Source organism: Chrysemys picta, chromosome 4 (genome assembly GCF_011386835.1).
Source record: "Chrysemys picta bellii isolate R12L10 chromosome 4, ASM1138683v2, whole genome shotgun sequence".
Lineage (NCBI taxonomy): Eukaryota > Metazoa > Chordata > Testudines > Emydidae > Chrysemys > Chrysemys picta.
This window is the reverse complement of record NC_088794.1, coordinates 115,165,875-115,181,631: the sequence shown is the minus strand read 5'-3', so window position 1 is coordinate 115,181,631 and position 15,757 is coordinate 115,165,875. Positions and strand designations below refer to the sequence as shown.

General features: G+C 49.3%; 2 protein-coding genes across 7 annotated transcripts in view; one reads left to right on the top strand and one right to left on the bottom strand.

Moving 5' to 3' along the window:
* Positions 1–1,087: 1,087 nt before the first annotated feature.
* Positions 1,088–7,304, bottom strand: AHSA1 (activator of HSP90 ATPase activity 1). 3 transcript variants are annotated; one of them, XM_005301653.4, is made up of 9 exons: positions 7,096–7,302; positions 6,339–6,529; positions 6,054–6,136; positions 5,494–5,611; positions 4,517–4,605; positions 3,981–4,115; positions 2,864–2,965; positions 1,994–2,045; positions 1,088–1,501 (listed from the first exon to the last, which is right to left on the bottom strand). In XM_005301653.4, exons 1-9 carry the CDS (start codon positions 7,173–7,175, stop codon positions 1,329–1,331), a joined length of 1,023 nt encoding a protein of 340 aa, XP_005301710.2. In that variant the 5' UTR covers positions 7,176–7,302; the 3' UTR covers positions 1,088–1,328. The 3 variants fall into 3 exon arrangements, with proteins under 3 accessions (XP_005301710.2, XP_005301712.2, XP_065449496.1); XM_005301655.4 differs by lacking the exon at positions 2,864–2,965 and having other exon boundaries at positions 7,096–7,304; XM_065593424.1 differs by lacking the exon at positions 6,054–6,136 and having other exon boundaries at positions 7,096–7,284.
* The window catches only part of VIPAS39 (VPS33B interacting protein, apical-basolateral polarity regulator, spe-39 homolog), a 22,086-nt gene continuing 13,632 nt past the window's right edge, over positions 7,304–15,757 (top strand). For 2 of the 4 annotated variants that reach the window (XR_010600712.1, XM_065593423.1), the window contains exons 1-6: positions 7,311–7,635; positions 8,180–8,272; positions 9,277–9,373; positions 11,808–11,951; positions 13,303–13,341; positions 13,881–13,945. Coding sequence is in view for 3 of the 4 variants with exons in the window: in XM_065593423.1 (XP_065449495.1) it covers positions 7,633–7,635; positions 8,180–8,272; positions 9,277–9,373; positions 11,808–11,951; positions 13,303–13,341; positions 13,881–13,945 (441 nt within the window). In the remaining variant the exon portion in view is untranslated. Of the gene's footprint in view, positions 7,724–8,179; positions 8,273–9,276; positions 9,374–11,807; positions 11,952–13,302; positions 13,342–13,880; positions 13,946–15,757 lie in introns of all 4 variants that reach the window. The other 2 variants (XM_005301656.4, XM_005301657.4) reach the window with 2 other exon arrangements.

Here is a 15,757-nt window from a genome sequence, read left to right as displayed (position 1 = left end):
GCCTATTGCAGTCTATTATCAGCAGTGCTGTCTTGGAAAACAAAAGTCACCCATTTACATATGTTGTTTTTGAACAAGACAGACAAGGCTCCACAAAGGGATCAGTGGCACAACCTCCCCTTGAATTTTGTGCTTGCATGTCCAAGACAAAGGGAGTAGCAGAAATGATCAGAGGAAGACACTAATTATTGTAGGAATAAGATCTATAGGGGGCAGTCACAGTACAGACTACCACAGAAGTACAAACAGCCTCTAGCAGAATAAAAAGTCCCCTCCTACCCCCCTCTAATATTGCATGACTCTCTGCATGGGGCCATTGGTTACATCTCTGCCAGAGCTCAGGGGGGATGTAGTAGGGCTCTGTTCCTTCCAGGACACTGGGGGGGAGTAGCGTTGGCAGTAGAGAGAAATATGGGAGAAGCTCACCCTGTTCTGAGGCAAAAAGAGACCTTCAGTTTCCTGACTGATGCCAGAGTTAAAACCCACAGGTAGTTCTCTCTTCCCCACCCCTAGAATTAGCAGAGCTAGTGCAGTTCAGGCCTGGGGCATTGCCCTGTTGTGGTATCCTCTTGGGAACAGGCCCTACCCCACTGCTGTTCCTCCACTGCTCCCCAAGCACCAGTGCTAGAGCCAGCAGTTTGCTTTGGCCCAAGCTCCACACCCATTCCCCATCCTCTTTGAGGGGGGAGTTTTCCTAGCTGTGGTTTGGAAGAGCTGGAGAGTTACTGATTTTCTTGGACAGTAAGTGATGTACATTCTCATGAAGCAGGCCAGCCTAGTGAGTGGGTGAGACTAGCCTGGGACTGTGTGCAGGGAGGGGCTTCCTGAAGAGGAAACAGGAGGGGGTTTTAAACACTCCCTCGCTGTTTACCGGTAGCAGGCCTAGCGGATCACTGGACTCGCTGAAGCTTGCTGCCTTGAGCTAATACTGTACACTTGCTGTGGAGTTGGTCCCTGTTCCTAAAGCATGAACAAGTAACTCCTGCTGAGGTTGGTGCTCATCTCCATGAGCAGCACCTTTCCAGATACATCCCTGCCAGTCTGGCCCCAAACTCTCTAATCTCACACTCAATTGAAAGAATCTCCCTTTGTTTTTTTAAATTACGTTTATTTAGCAATAAAAGTATGTACATGTAAGAGAACCCCTCATTGACTCCCTTGTGGCAAGAGACATGCACAAAGCAGTAAGGGGCTACAAGCAGTGCTGCTCAGTTGCCTTCCTCATCCCGCTCTTCACAGCAGCGGCACCAAAAAAGAAAGGAACAGACGAGAAGCAATCAGTCCACACAGCAGAATCTTCGGACAGAGACTCTCCCCAGCAGCCGATGTTAAAACAAGCGGGCACCGTAGCCAAACGTCTGTTTAATGCCCTCAAAGTAGTAGCGCTGCCACCCTTGCTTTGTTCTCTCCTCCTCACTGGAAGGGATGCCCTTCCCCTCCAAGCGCACTTCTGTCTCGCCACCTTTATCAGTGAAGTTCAGGGTAACAGTTGCAAAGTGCCCTAGAAAAGCCGAAGGAAATCCCCACATCAGCACCGGGCAATAAGGCACAAGCCCTGGACAGCACAGCCACATCCTCACCCAACATGGCTGGAGAGATCAGCACGCCCGTCCCATCACCAGAGGGCTCAGAACCCCTCCCAAAACCTTTCCCTGGTGCACAACCCCTTCCCTCATGTCTTGCACGACAGTTGCTTTCCTTCCATGCAGAGGAGGAGGGAGAGTGTCCCCCTCAACACTGCTTGCAAGACTGCCAAAGGGGTTGTGGCAGACAGCATTGAGGCAGAGCATGGTGCTTCTGCAGTGTTCCCAGTCCATCCATTTGCCCAGGAAGCAATACGGCCCAGGGTTACTGTGGTGTTATGATCACCAAGCAGATAGTGCAACCTAGAGAACCACCCCCAGTCAAACCAGCCAGTGTGCAGCCATGGCAGGATTCATTCAGTTACAGGCAAGGGCTGGAACTCTGCAGTCTGGTTCTTCAGGGTACCTACCAGATGGCCAAGATTTAAATCTCCACTTCATAACAATCTGCTTCTCAGGGACCTAGGTAAAGAGAAAGGAATGAATGGGAGCCGTTTGCCCTCCCAATCCCGCTCCATACCATGTTAGTCAATGCTCAGAACTGAGCATGACCCAAAGCTTCAGACTCACTTCAGAGACTCTCAGAAAGCAAAACTAGAGGGAGAGGGACTCTTAGAGTCTCTGTATCCTGTTATGTGAATGCTGGGCCCCGTTAGGCTGAAGCACTGAGGGGAGGAGAGATACTATTGCTGCCACAACACTGATTCAAAGTATTATCTCCCCCATATACAATCCTTATGGGGATTGAGTTCTGAATGCTCCACGTCTATTTATATACTAGGTGTTACTATAATGAGGCCCTAAGATCTGAGACCCATTATGCTGGGAGCTGTAGTAACATAATGAGACAGAGTCCCTGCCATAAAGAGCTTGCAATCTACATAGACAAGACAGACAACGAGTGGGAGGAGAGACAGAGGTAGAATGACTTGAACTTATCCAAGGTCACAGAGCTAGGAATAGAAGCCAGATCTCTCAGCTCCCAGAAATGAAGAAGACCTTAATTAACAAGGGTGACTGTAGGAGAATGGCAGTCATGAGGGAAGGAGTTTCAATCAGGGAGATGAATAGAGCCCTGCAAATCCACGGATAGCTGCATCTGTGGATGCGGTTGTATTGTTTACCATCTTTGCGGATCGGATGCGGATCCAAATTTTTGTATCTACGCATGGCTCTAGATATGAGGTACAGAGCAGACGGATAAAAGACTGCAGGGAAGGTGTGACTTGGCTACCAAGGCTCCTTCTGAACAAGATACAGCTGCAGCAGCTGGTACTCACTAGATCAATGAACTTGCCGCTGACACTGCCATCTAGCAAGTGGAACTTCCCTCCTTTATCAGCCTCTATGATTGCCGGCGCGTGGGTGAAAGCCTGGACCAGCTGCAGAGAGACAGGCCTTGTGACATTGCAGGACTCATGTTACTGGAAGCACCACAACCTTCTCCCTATAACCTGCACCAGCTGTTCTGAAACCTGCTGGCAGGGGAGTTGCTGCTGCTTAATGCCTCCCACCCCAGCACAAGAGCACTGGGCTCTCTGGAATAAGCGCTTGGCTGAAAGCTTAGGGTCTGCATTTTGAGGATGGGGGACGGAGCAGCGTCTCCACTTTCTAGCCCATTTCTGAAGAGCTCCATGGGGATGCGGACCGAGGAAAAGCTCCCTCAGAGGCAGGAAAGCAGGATTTGTGCTCTGAGGCATGTAATGCCAGCACTCCATTGACAACGTGTTTTGCCTGCTTTTCACAGGACAGGGGACATGCCAGATCTATAGAGGGCCCCTAGCTCTCATTATGCCCTTTCTACCAGTTTCTCCTATGTGCCTGTAACATTATTCCCCAAGACACTCTCATGTGAACTGGTGATCCCCAATTAAAGCCTGGCTCTCAGGGAGCGGGATGTGATTTTCCAGAAACAGAACCGGCTACTGGGTCCTACAGAGACCCCACATGCTTATTGCCATAGGCAATGCCACCGCTAGGGCTGCTTCCCTGCAGAGAGAGGACTGGAGGTAGGCTGGCATCAACAGCCTTGTAAACCATGCAGGGAGAGTGAACACTTATAAATTGGCAGTTCCTGTGGTTTAACTCATCTATGGCAGCCAACATAGGAAAGTTGTTTAGAGACAGTTAAGACCAGCCCTATAGTACAGTCTCTTGTCTAGTATGCCATTCCTCCTCACCACAACAGACTATGTGCTTGATGATTACTTTCAGGAGGCCAGGACACTTCCCCCTCTACTCCTGACCTGGCAAGAGAGTCAACACCAAGTGGTTTGTGGGTGGGGAGGTATCTGCTGCCAAATCACTCCTGAGCAGCTTGAGTCTAAGCTGTTCTGTACACAGAAGTGTACTACTCCCAACTCTCCTGGGCCCATCTCCCCGACCATGCTGGTTTACCTCCTGTGTAGTGAACACTCTGTAGAGCTCCTCAGGAGATGTTAAGAAAATGTCCTTCAAACTGATCTTACAGGTGGGAATCTTGACGCCTATGGGTTTTGACTCAGGCGCTGCAGTGACAGTACTAGCAGTGGTCTAAGGAAACATTAAGAAGCACAATGTTGAATTATATGCTTAGTGCTTACACAGCACTTTATAAACATCTTATTTCCCAGAACCCTCAAATAAATGCAGTTGATAACACACTTAAAGAAAAGGAATGAGGATCTTGGAAAATTTATTTAGGAGCTACTATGCTTCATGGAATACAAGAAGTTTTAACACTAAGCCTTGTTACTGACTATACTAGATTTGAGTTAGGGAACATCCCACATTGCAAATTCAAATACCCAGGCCAGCAATCACAGACTGCATCCACTGCTGAAGATACTGTAGAGTCTAAGTAGGCAGCTTGACCTATCACACACATCAGATGCACCTAACATGCTGCTCCTTTCTCCAGGACTTCAAGAACATCTATGGGAGGTTTTATTTACCTTGTGCTCTTCTGCTTTAGCTGCCAACTGAGGAGCTGGCTCTGTTTGCTCCCCATTTACTGTAGGTAAAATCATGCCTTGGGTGAACTCTGAAAAGACAGAAATATGCAATGAACCTAGCAAAGATCAGGTCAACGTTTTAGCTGCTCAACATGCTGTAGGACACACAAGGCTGCAAAAGCCTGACCCAGGATTAAGTTCATGACTGGAAAGTATGTACTGAACAGAACTTGAGTCCCTAATGTGAACTGGGAGAAGGGTGCAACAAATCCCTTGAGGGTGCAGGGTCACCCATTTCAGGGAGATTTGAATTCTGTGTATAAGAAGTGTGTTCAGACTGTCAAAAAAGATTATTGGTTTACATCAACAAAACTGCTGCAAAAATCTCAAGTTGTCAGTTCACCTCAAATCCAGCTAGAGCCAGATACAGTCTCTATGTATTGTTAGTATCTTGGAAAAGAGGAGCACGTGGCAGACAGCTAGTGCCCCAGAAGAGTCAATGACAATTATATATGGAAAAGGAGACACCACATATTTCTTTGACAAGTTGAAAAAACAGAGGGCCAGACTCCATCATACCACAGTCACTGTTGCCTCAGAGTCTCTCTCCTCTATCACCTACACATGAACAATTGTACTGTCATCATAATCTTCTCAAAAGCTGGGCTTCAACTCAGTTATGGATATGCTTAGCTTGACAGGGTGCCATGGAACACCCAGTCTGTTTATCCCCCTAGGCTAATGGAGGTAGAAGTGGATACAGTTACTAAGGTAAGCTAGAGAGCTTGGAGCTCAGTTTACTGCAAAGACTTCAAAAAAACCTCCTGCCCTGGGTCATCTGATTCCAGTGCAGCAATGAAAAGGTAACTATTGCTGTAGCTTTCCGCTTCTCCCACTGAAGAACTATGGGGAGAGTTGCTTCCACCTCAGCTGCTATTTAGCAGCTGCAAGGGGGTTTCTCCCTCACCGTTATGTACCTGTTTTGAGCGTGCTGATGTAAGTGCTCATTGCATTCCTGATCTTTTTCATGCCCTCTTGCTTCATCAAGACCATTAAGTTGGTGTCAGGCTCATCTTTGGCAAGGCTGATGGAGATCTAAGCAAAACAGACAAAGGCCTGGTGAACAAAACCACAGTCACATGGTCCTTTTAAGACGGGATTTAGCATCATAACTAATGCTTCAGCCTGGAAAGCATTTCCAGAGGAAGTTATGAAGAAGCTTTAATACCTTTGTTATAACTCGTTGCCTCATGTGCTACCAGTTCACAGTAACTTCCGCACCTATTCAAATGTCTATAGCTGCTATGGCTCCACTTCTGACCAAAATCAGCATTGAAAACCAGATCCCTTTAAGCTAAAACATATGCTGCTTATCTGGTAGAGGTGCAGGATAAACCCAGGTGGTCTACCAAAGAACAATGATGGGCTACATCCTTATACGGCTGCTTTAGAGAGTTAAGCTGGGAATATTTTGTGCTTTGAGACCCTTTGGTAATGAAGTGGCACAGTCAGCAGTATTAGCCATAACTGTGCTTACCTCAACTTCATCAACATCATTTTCATCCGAGAGGTTGGGAATCTCCACATGCCCCTTATACTTCACTCCCGACTTTGAGGTGCCTGTAGAGAGCAATTATACTCTGATTAAAAAGGCTTGCTCGGTTCAGCTTTCCTTGCTCTGACTGCTGCAGAGGGGCAACCTTATATCATTTCTCAGAAAAGTGACTTTCCGCTGACCCCCTTTTGGGAAAGCCTTGGAAAACACTGTCCATAACCCTGTGCTAGACCCTTGCCCTGAGAGAAAACAGAGACTATAACTCACCTGTCCATGAGAGCTTGATATTCCACTCGTAGAAAAATATTAGCTTCCCTTTGCGGTTGTTGATGGATGCTTCTCCATCCAGTTTACTCACTTCTGTCACTTCACAGGCCCCCTCCTCATTCTCTACTCTCACCTCCAGAAACAGACCTTTCAGCTTCTCTGTAGACCAATTAGAAGCATCCCGTTCAGTCCTGTAAAGATCAAAGTGGTGTAAGAGTACTTTGGAAAATGGACCGCAACAATGGCTAATAACTGGCTTTTGGTGTGTGTCGCTGCTTGAACACAATTAGTATTTCTGAAATACTGCTTTTGCGCTCCCCACCCAATCTCTTTCCACGTTATCCTTCCTACACCGAGAACGGTCTCTGATGCGATGTCCGACGCATCATCCCGTGCTCCCTTCACTTAGCCTGCTGCTGCGGAGATCTGGTCCCTTCCCTTCTCCCACCCGACCACGCACCCACCCGACTCTCCCAACATTAGGACGGATGCACGGGAGAAGGGGTCGGGACAAGATGCTCACACCCCGTGACCGATGGGTCAGGCCGCTCTCAGGGACGACCCTTGTCGTGCCCCCAAACGCTGGCCGGGTCCGAGGCATTGGGCTCCCCAGGCAGGGTCCCCACGCTCGGGAGCAGCTCCCCCCGCACGGACTGGCCCGTTATCGCGTCCTCAGGCAGCGCTCGCTGCCGAGATGGAGCAGCCTCCTGCGCCCGGCCCGATGTAGCCAGGCCCGCGCCCCGCGCCCGCCTCTCACCAGTGCCAGTTGTTCACATTGGTGGCGTCCGCTCGCTGCTCCACGATCCAGCGCGGGTCGCCCTCCCCCCACTTGGCCATCGGAGCCTCCGGACGCGCCGCCGCCGAGCCCGGCTCCTCCGCACCGCCCGCCTCTGGAACCTACTAGAACCGCCGGCAGCCGCCTCCCGGCTTCCGCCGCCGGCACACAGTCCTTCCGGTCACGCGACACGGTCCGACCGGGGCGGGGCCCCGACACTTTGGTTCCGGCTCGGTCGGGGCGCGCGGAGAGTTCTCCCTCCCGCTGCGTCTGGCCGTGTCGCTATCGACAGAGCATCCCCCGCTGCGAGCGCCCGCCGGCCCTCAGAGCTCTGCGCCTTCCGCCAATTGTGGCGGAATAATTTTAGCTCCGCCGCCGATGGGTAGCGGGATGTCAAAGCCAACCCCGTTTCTCGCGAGGCCTGTTGGGACTCGTAGTCCAAATCTCCGCGGAGCGAGGCCCCGGGAACAAGGCAGAGGGCGGCGTGGATGAGACGGGAAGGCGGAAACTACACATCCCATGGTGCTTTGCGCGGAGCCAACAGTCCCCCCCCCCCCAACCCTGGGAAGAGGGTGGCACTCTCAGGGCAGTCGGGCTGGCTGCAGGGGCGGTGAGCACCTGGGGGCGGCCCCGAGCCCCTTCCCTCTGTGCCGGGCGGGGCTTGCTTGGCCCTGCCGCTCACAGTCGCTACGCGGCTGCTCCGGGCCCCGCTGGTGCCGTTGCCCCGGCCTTGGAGGGCCGAGACAGCCCGGCACGGCCGGCCGAGCAGGGGCCCCGGTATCTGCCCTCTGGCGCAGCCGGTCCCCCCGTGCCGGTCGGGTTATTGACCTGCCGGGCCAGGGGCTGATCTGATCCGCCACAGCCTCGCTTCCCACGATTCCCTTCTCCTCTGGCCGGCCCTGTGGGGCCACCCTCTTTCCCTGGTCAGGCGCTGCAGTCCCCTGAAGTGGAGTGACCCAAGGGCCCTCCCTTGTAGGGCCTAGGCCCTGAAGTGCTGGTTCTGATCCAGCCTGGGGAGATTTGCCTGTCGCTTAGCACGTGTGTTTCTCTTTGGCTGCTTTTCCAGATGAACAGGATGAAAGTTGACGAGGAGGAGTATTGGCACAGCTCCAAGTGTAAAGCCTTCACATTTGATGATGAAGATGATGAGCTCTCCCAGGTATAATCTTCAGACTGCATGGATTGATAAAAACCTTAGAGACTCATCTCTTTCTTCCAAAAGATTGGAGAATGGAGAAATCCAGCTGCTTAAGGGCTCCCCTGCATACAGTTAACTCCTTTCCCCCCTCTGCTTGAAAGAAGCTGCAGAAGACCCATGAGAAGGAACAGGGAGTCTGAAGGGCATAAAATGTTGGTTCCTGCATTCTTCCTCAATTTCTCTATAAATCTTGGAGGATCTGTGTAATGTTCCTGGGAGGGGAAATAAGTAGAAAACACCAAAAAATACGGTATATTTTTCTTTTTAAAAATAACCAAGGGAGTTGTTGGACCTCAGTTCATTTTTCTATTAGATTTGTGTCTGTTGTTGTGCGAGTAGACTCGTAGTAGATTTGGTCCCCTTCATGGCCATTTTAGCAAACTGGATCAGGGAAACTGAATTCCCTCTTGCCCTAGAGTTCCTGAGGATAAACAGAGGTCTTCAGAACTATCAAGCAGGCACCTGTGCTTGGCACTACTATATTAATTGAAAATTTCAGAATTAACCTTTTAATGAGCTCTACTCACTGACTTAGTCTTGCTGGGCAAATAAGAGATAAGACAGATAATTCTTTGTTCTTTATCTTCTAATTATCTGTGTGGATATCCTTAAGGTCTCTTGGCATCAGTTCTGTAGGGCAAATCTGAAACCTCATAATAAATTGAGGGTAAATGACCTTTCCAATGATTCCCCACCTGCATCTCCTACTAGTTTGAGGTATTTATAACTGATCACTCAGATGTTCATAGTCCTCAAATTCCATATACTGGGTGAAAAGGGGCTGATTGTTGGCCAATTGCCTTGTGCAGAAGTGTGGAACATCTTCCACTGGTCTTTCAGCTCTGTGTGGGCTGGGAAAGGCATGTGCAAAAGGTTTGTTTGGATGGGAGTGGGTCCAGGAAAGCCTCAGGCTACCTGAGTGGAACAGATATGGTCTTCATTGCTAGCCTTGTGTTTGTCCATAGCTAAAGGAGTCCAAGCGGGCAGTGAACAGCCTTCGAGACATTGTAGATGATGATGACGACCTTGAGAAGTTCAGCTGGAGTGGAGAGCCAGTGGGCAGTAAGTGCAGGGGTATCTGAAAGTTATGTTGGGTAGGGAAAGCGTATTAAAACATTCCGGTCTGGACTTGAGCTGTGCAGCTACTTTTCTTACTCCAGAGTCAGATCCCTTCCCCAGGAATTCTGGGATCTGAGTCTAATCCTCCAGCTTCAGATTCTTTCATGTAAACTTGTATCTGCCTGTGCCCATTAGAAGGAGAATGAGATGAGGTCCCCAGATGTCTCCTTTTGTACTCTTTCCATTTATACAAGTGGAGGGAGTTCCACTCTCCCTCTCCCAATATTCAGCACAGGCCATCATAGACTTTATCCATGCCTGGCATCCACCAAGCTTAGGTGAAGGAACTGCCAGAAGTATGACTGACAACCTGTTACGCTCTCCCACACTTGAAACCCGTTTCTCCAAAAATCTTTTATGCCAGTTCCTGCAGGACTTTGTTGGAGATGCTACAAGCTTCAGCGTGATGATTGATGGGCTGATGGGGTGTTTGAGGTACAAGTTTCAGCTGCAAGCAGTTGAACCAATCCATTTCAGGTGAACAGTTGGAGACCGAATGGGAGCTGGGTTATGACCCTCTGACAGCTGCTGTCCACATCCTTTGGGGGTCATGACTCCTGGATTGTTATAGGGAATAGCAGAGATCGAAGTGCAGACAAAACTTGCTCCTTGGAGCAGTCCTGGGGATAATCCTACAGTATTTTGAGGTTGTCAGATTCCTTAATGCTGAGAGTCCTCTTCTTGGTTAGTTAATATCAGGCATGGCAAGCCGGTCAATTGACTGATCAAATAATGTCAATTGACTATTATTTCACCATGGTCAAATTTCCACTAAAAATGCCCTGGTGTAGGTGGTAACCTATCTTTTTGATTGCATAATGGTGCCATTCTTTCATTTCTTAGAATTTCATTAGATTGTGTTTTTGTGTTTTTCTGAGTTAAAATAACTCCGTTAAGCAACTTTTTTTGTAATTTGGCATAATTATCTATTTAAAGCTAAACCTGTTGGAGACCATAAAGTTTTACTGTTTTGTTACTGTTCTGATAAATTAGTGCTTTAAAATGTTTGACCATTTTTGACATTATTTGGCAATATTGAGCCAATATTTGATTGGTCAATTGACCAGTTTTTTGGACCACTAAAATGCGCAACCCTAGTTAATATTGATAATTTTAGTATAATCTGCTCCCTGTGTCCCGTCCCCCCATCCACCAGATCAACACACTCGTGGCACTGTGCAGACAATTGAAGTGTAATAATTAAAAATTTCCCAAACCTACGATGCTAGGTGCTGTGGCATCTTCGATAAAGGAGGTTGGCAGGGATGGCTAGCAACATGCCTGGGAAAGAAGAGATTTCATTCTTCTGAGAACAGGAAAGGGATGAGGTGAGGCAGGGTTGTGGGGAAGCAAGGTCCGTATACCCTAAAGGTCACCACAGTAACCGTTTAGTCCCTGCCAAGCTATGGGCAGGGGTGGGAGCTCTGCAAGGTGGGGGGTGTAGGAGCACCGGTTCCTGTTAAGAAGAAGCTTGGATATAGCCGTGTCCTCAGGTTTGGAACAACCCAGTGAACTTAAACGTTGTGCATGGATCCCCCTGCCTTATTCTTATTACCTGAGAGATCAAAGGGTTGCCGTGCTCCCACCACACTGCAGCTAGTTCTTTTCACTGAGTCAGCACTTCTCATCTTGCACCGCAGCTGCTCTTCTTGCTTTTGTCTCCTGTTCACCTTCCCAGTCAGCCTCTTCACCCCACCACCCACTATCAGAGTCTGGCTCACTGTTCTTCTGCTGTGCCAGTTGTTCAAAAGCTTGTGTTTGTGGTGGGGTTAGGGTGCGGCTGTGTGGAGAGAGGGAGAAAGAGGCTGCCTGCTGTGCCTAGAGCAACAGGGAGCAAAGCTGAACAAGTTATCGCCCCCATCTATGGTTTGTCACACTACTTGCCGGTCCTCTGCAGACATCAAAGTTATCTCAGCGCTGTAGTGCCTGGAAGGGAATATCTTACATTTCCCTAGTCCAGAGAAACCAAAGGATCCGGTATCTAGTTTTGTATTTTCCATTGTAAGCTCTTTGGAGCAGAGAATGTGGCACACCTCATACAGCACCATTTAAATGTACTGTGTCGTATAAGTGATCTTCTGTAATATTTATACAAGCTGTAGCCATAAACACCACTGAAATGCAGCCATTTCTGAGGGAGAACAGGCAGTTGCTTAAACTTTAGCACTACACAAGTTCAAGTTTAGGAAGCTATGCGCTGAGTACTGTATCCAGTTGATACAGGGAGGTAAATACGGAGGGACAATGTGCAGAATGTTCCCAAACTAAAATTGATGAGGACACGAGTTAATGGGCTTCTTCCACTCTAAAATTTTTCATTAAAGTCTTTGGTTTTATGTCTTCTCGTTGAGTTACAAGGGTTGTTCTCTCTCCATAGGTATTTCCTGGTCCATCAAAGAGACTGCCTCCAGCAGCTCTAACGCTCCTGAAGGGAGAGACTCAGGCCTACAGAAGGGCTCTTCTTCCCATCCAGCTCTCCCCAAGCAAGCCTCCTCTTACTCCATCAGCAGTTTCTTTAAAGGTAAAGTCCTCTACTTGGCTGGGGCAGATGGATCTTCCCACAAGAGCATAAGGGAGGAGTCCAGTTTCTTTGACAGGTTTCAGAGTACCAGCCGTGTTAGTCTGTATCCGCAAAAAGAACAGGAGTACTTGTGGCACCTTAGAGACTAACAAATTTATTTGAGCATAAGCTTTTGTGGGCTCCAGCCCACTTCTTCAGATGCATAGAAGAAGTGGGCTGGAGCCCACCAAAGCTTATGCTCAAATAAATTTGTTAGTTTCTAAGGTGCCACAAGTACTCCTGTTCTTTTTGCAGTTTCTTTGTGCGTTTCCCAGACCAGGAAGTGCCCCATCTCTGCCCAGCCACAGGCTTTATCAGCCACTTGACAGGTGTCAGTGATCACGTCTGACTTTTATAAAGTGGGGAGAGCAGAGGCGACGTAAGGGGATCGGGGGGGACGGGGTCATGCATCATCTCCGGGGGATTGACTGAGGTCTCTTTCAGTATAGAGGGGCAGGCCATGTAGACTATATCTTTCAGCATGCTATGCTCTGTGGAGTAACAAAGCTGCTTGGACCAAGGTGGAGCATGGCATGCCGGGAGCTGTAGCCTCCAGCAGTCACCCATCTGTACTGTAGATGAAAGCAGGCGATTTGGGACTGTGTTTGGCCCAGGTGGGCTGCGCTTGGTCCTCTCTGCCGCAAAGTCAGCAGGCAAATACCCTTCCCCTGGAGCTGAGAGAGCTTCTACTGTTGCATGTGGGGATGGAGCTAGTGACTTCATCTCAGCATTGCCAGACATAGTCCAGCTGGCTGAGGGAGAGTCATGTGGCTCAGTGCTGTTGTCTCTCCAGCCTGGAAACAAACCTGATTCCAAAGCTGAATTTCCTCTGAATGTCCTCTCCCTGCCTGGCATGTTTTTTGACTGCCCCTGTTCTTATACATTAACTGATTTAGTGCTGGTGAAAGGTGCCGAAACCCTAGCCCTGGAGACTGAAGACTTCTGTATGGTCCCAGTGTCGATACAGATGCCAGTGCCGTCTCCCTCCCCTCGCAACACTGTACCCCCAGAGTGGCTCAGTGATCTGTAGTGGGCCCCTCCAGGGATGAGAAGGGGTTCAAGCTCCATAACTCTCTCAGCCGTTGGCCCCTGTGGCAGCAAGGAGTCAGTGCTAGTTTTGTTGTGTGATATGGACAGATGTCCAGTAGGAAATGGCCTGAGACCTCCCCATTCGTTTCCTATAGGCTGGCCCTGTCTAATAGTTAGCCTGCAATGCCCACTTGGAGTGTAGTTCTCTGTTCCTTCGGCGAGAGGTGCTGCTTGGGGAAAGCCAGTTGAAAATCTCTCACTGTTGCCTGTTTGATTCTTTTAGGAAGAAACAAACTTGGGAGTTTTCAGTCCCTTTCAGATGGTAAGAGAGCGGTTTTTATTCCTTTCTGAGCAGGGTGGGGGAAGGGGTGGATAAGACTTGACACTTATGTAGGGGATTTTCACCCCAAATTCAAAGCCCTTTGGAAAGTTGGGTCACTATATCTTGCCTGTGAGGAAACAGATGAGGAAACTAAGGCACAGACTTGCCCAAAGTCCCCCAGCAAATCAGTAGAAGGGTCAGAAATAGACTAGTATCTCCTGACTTATTCCCACACTCTAATCGCTAAATATGCTGCCTCTTTGATAGAAAATAACCTCCCTGAATAGAGCCTCCTGTGGGTTGGAAGGGGCCTCTAGCCAGACTTTCTCACATTCTGGTTCACTGCAGCTCTGTGCCCAGTCCTTGGACATATGGGCTTCTCTCAGTCCATGGGGCTGGCCCAGGGTTTGCTACTCAGTCTGTTCTTTTAACAAAGAAACCTGTGCTGGGGGGAAGCTTAGACCAGGGGAAGTATGGGAAGGTTGATGTGAATCAGGATCTCAGACGTGCTACTCAGTGTGTTGCCTTCCCCTTCACAGCTCTCTCTGACACAGGAGTTAAAAGCTACGCTCCAGAGCTGCGCAGACCAAAGGCGGAATACAAGGTGGGTGGCTCACATTCACAATCCCAGGGTCACATGGGGTAGAGGGGGTGAGTGACTAGTCCCCGTTTTAGCTAGCAGAGAGCAGTGCAGGAACTAAGATGGTGAAGGTGAGATGTACAATCCCGGTTCCAGCCCGCAGGAGTCTCTTCAGCAATAACTCACGTAGAGCCTCAGACATCACATCTTTTTCCACTAAGGGTGAACGTGTTGGTGGAGACACGGGAGTTCTCCCTCTTCCTACTGAGTAGCCCTGCAGAGATGGGAACACTTGTTAATGCTTTGCCAGAAAGCCTCTTCCCCACCAACAGTGCAGCCCCAGCATTGGCAATGGCTTCATTCCTGCTGTGAGACTGGAACTGACAGCCTTTTAACTCCCAATCAAGAGTGCTACTTTGAGCCCCAGGACACCTCACTCAGGAATAACACCCTGCCCCATGGTGGTGCTGTTCTCCTCCTGAATACGCTGCTTTTGTTTACACACACACTTCCTTAAGGGATGCTGCTGAGATAAACATTCTGTATGGAAAGTGTCCCTTCCTTCTCTGTCACTGCCCCCCACAGAGATCATTAAGTAGGTCGGGGAGGAATAATCTAGCATAATAAAGGGGGAAATAATAGCTATGGGATGAAACAAAGGTAGGGAAAGTTTCTTCTGATTTCCAGGACCAACTTCTGGACAGTGATCTGGATCAGGTGGAGGAGCTGTCTCAGTGGAAACCCTGATGCTTGGGACATTTACCATAGACTGTGCAAGGCCCTAGAACAGTACAGCAGGGCCCAGTCCTGCATTGGCATATTAGAGGTAGGGGCCAGGTGGAACCTAAAAGGCACTTCCTTCTCTGGCCTGTATGATTTGATGAGACGTCAGGGAATTTTAAAATCCCATGTACTTTTCCCCATTGCTGCCCGTTGTTCAGTCACTGCCTCTCACTCAGGATGGGGGAGTGACACTAGCCTGGTCCCTTTTTACCTCCTCATTTGAGTCCCTTTCCTTTGCCTGTCCCCAGGCACTAACCTGAGGCTGTTGGCTTTGGGTGCCCTGTGGTGCCGGGGAAGGCTCACCTGAAGAAGCCTGTTTGAGGGTGGAATGGGAATGGGAAGATGTAACGAATCCTTACCCTGCCAATTCACGGTCTCTCAAATCGGTTGTCTTTATGGGAGCAAACTGCTCCCCCCAACACTTGGGTCCCTAGGGTGGGAGTCCATTCTAAGATGCACCTCCCATGTGGATGCAGTGATAGTCTTTGTCCAAGGCAATAAATAGACTCCCTGTTCTCCTTTTGGCCTCTGGCTCTTTCCAGTCTGCCGTAGGTATAGCCTGAGCAAAAGTCATTGCCACCTGAGGCTCTGTGGGAATGTGTACTATCCCCAAAATCACTCCAGCTGTCACCCTCTTAGGTAGTTTCAGCAGAGGAGCTAAGGACTGAATGGGCCATGGAGACTGAACCCTGCTGTGGGCTTTTGAGGGAGCTCTATGAGGTTAGGGGTCAGGCATGTTAGGGTAGTGTGAGAGCAAACTCTCCTGCACAGTACCTGGGCTGTAGCTATCGTGTGGATAAACAAGAGACCTCTGTCTCTGCAGGTGTGATTAGCCCCTTTCACCAGCAGTAAAAGTTTGCAAATAAATGGTAGCCTGGTGGCATTCTGGGCACTGAACTTCAGAGTCTCTTGGATTGTGCTGGCATCAGTGGTATCAGCCAGTAAACAGATCAACCTGGCTCCTCCCCCATAAAGGTTCTAGGAAAGTGACAAGACTCTGGAACCTCCTTACTCAGGCCAATTCTGTCACATCAGAACTCTACTGCTCTCGTT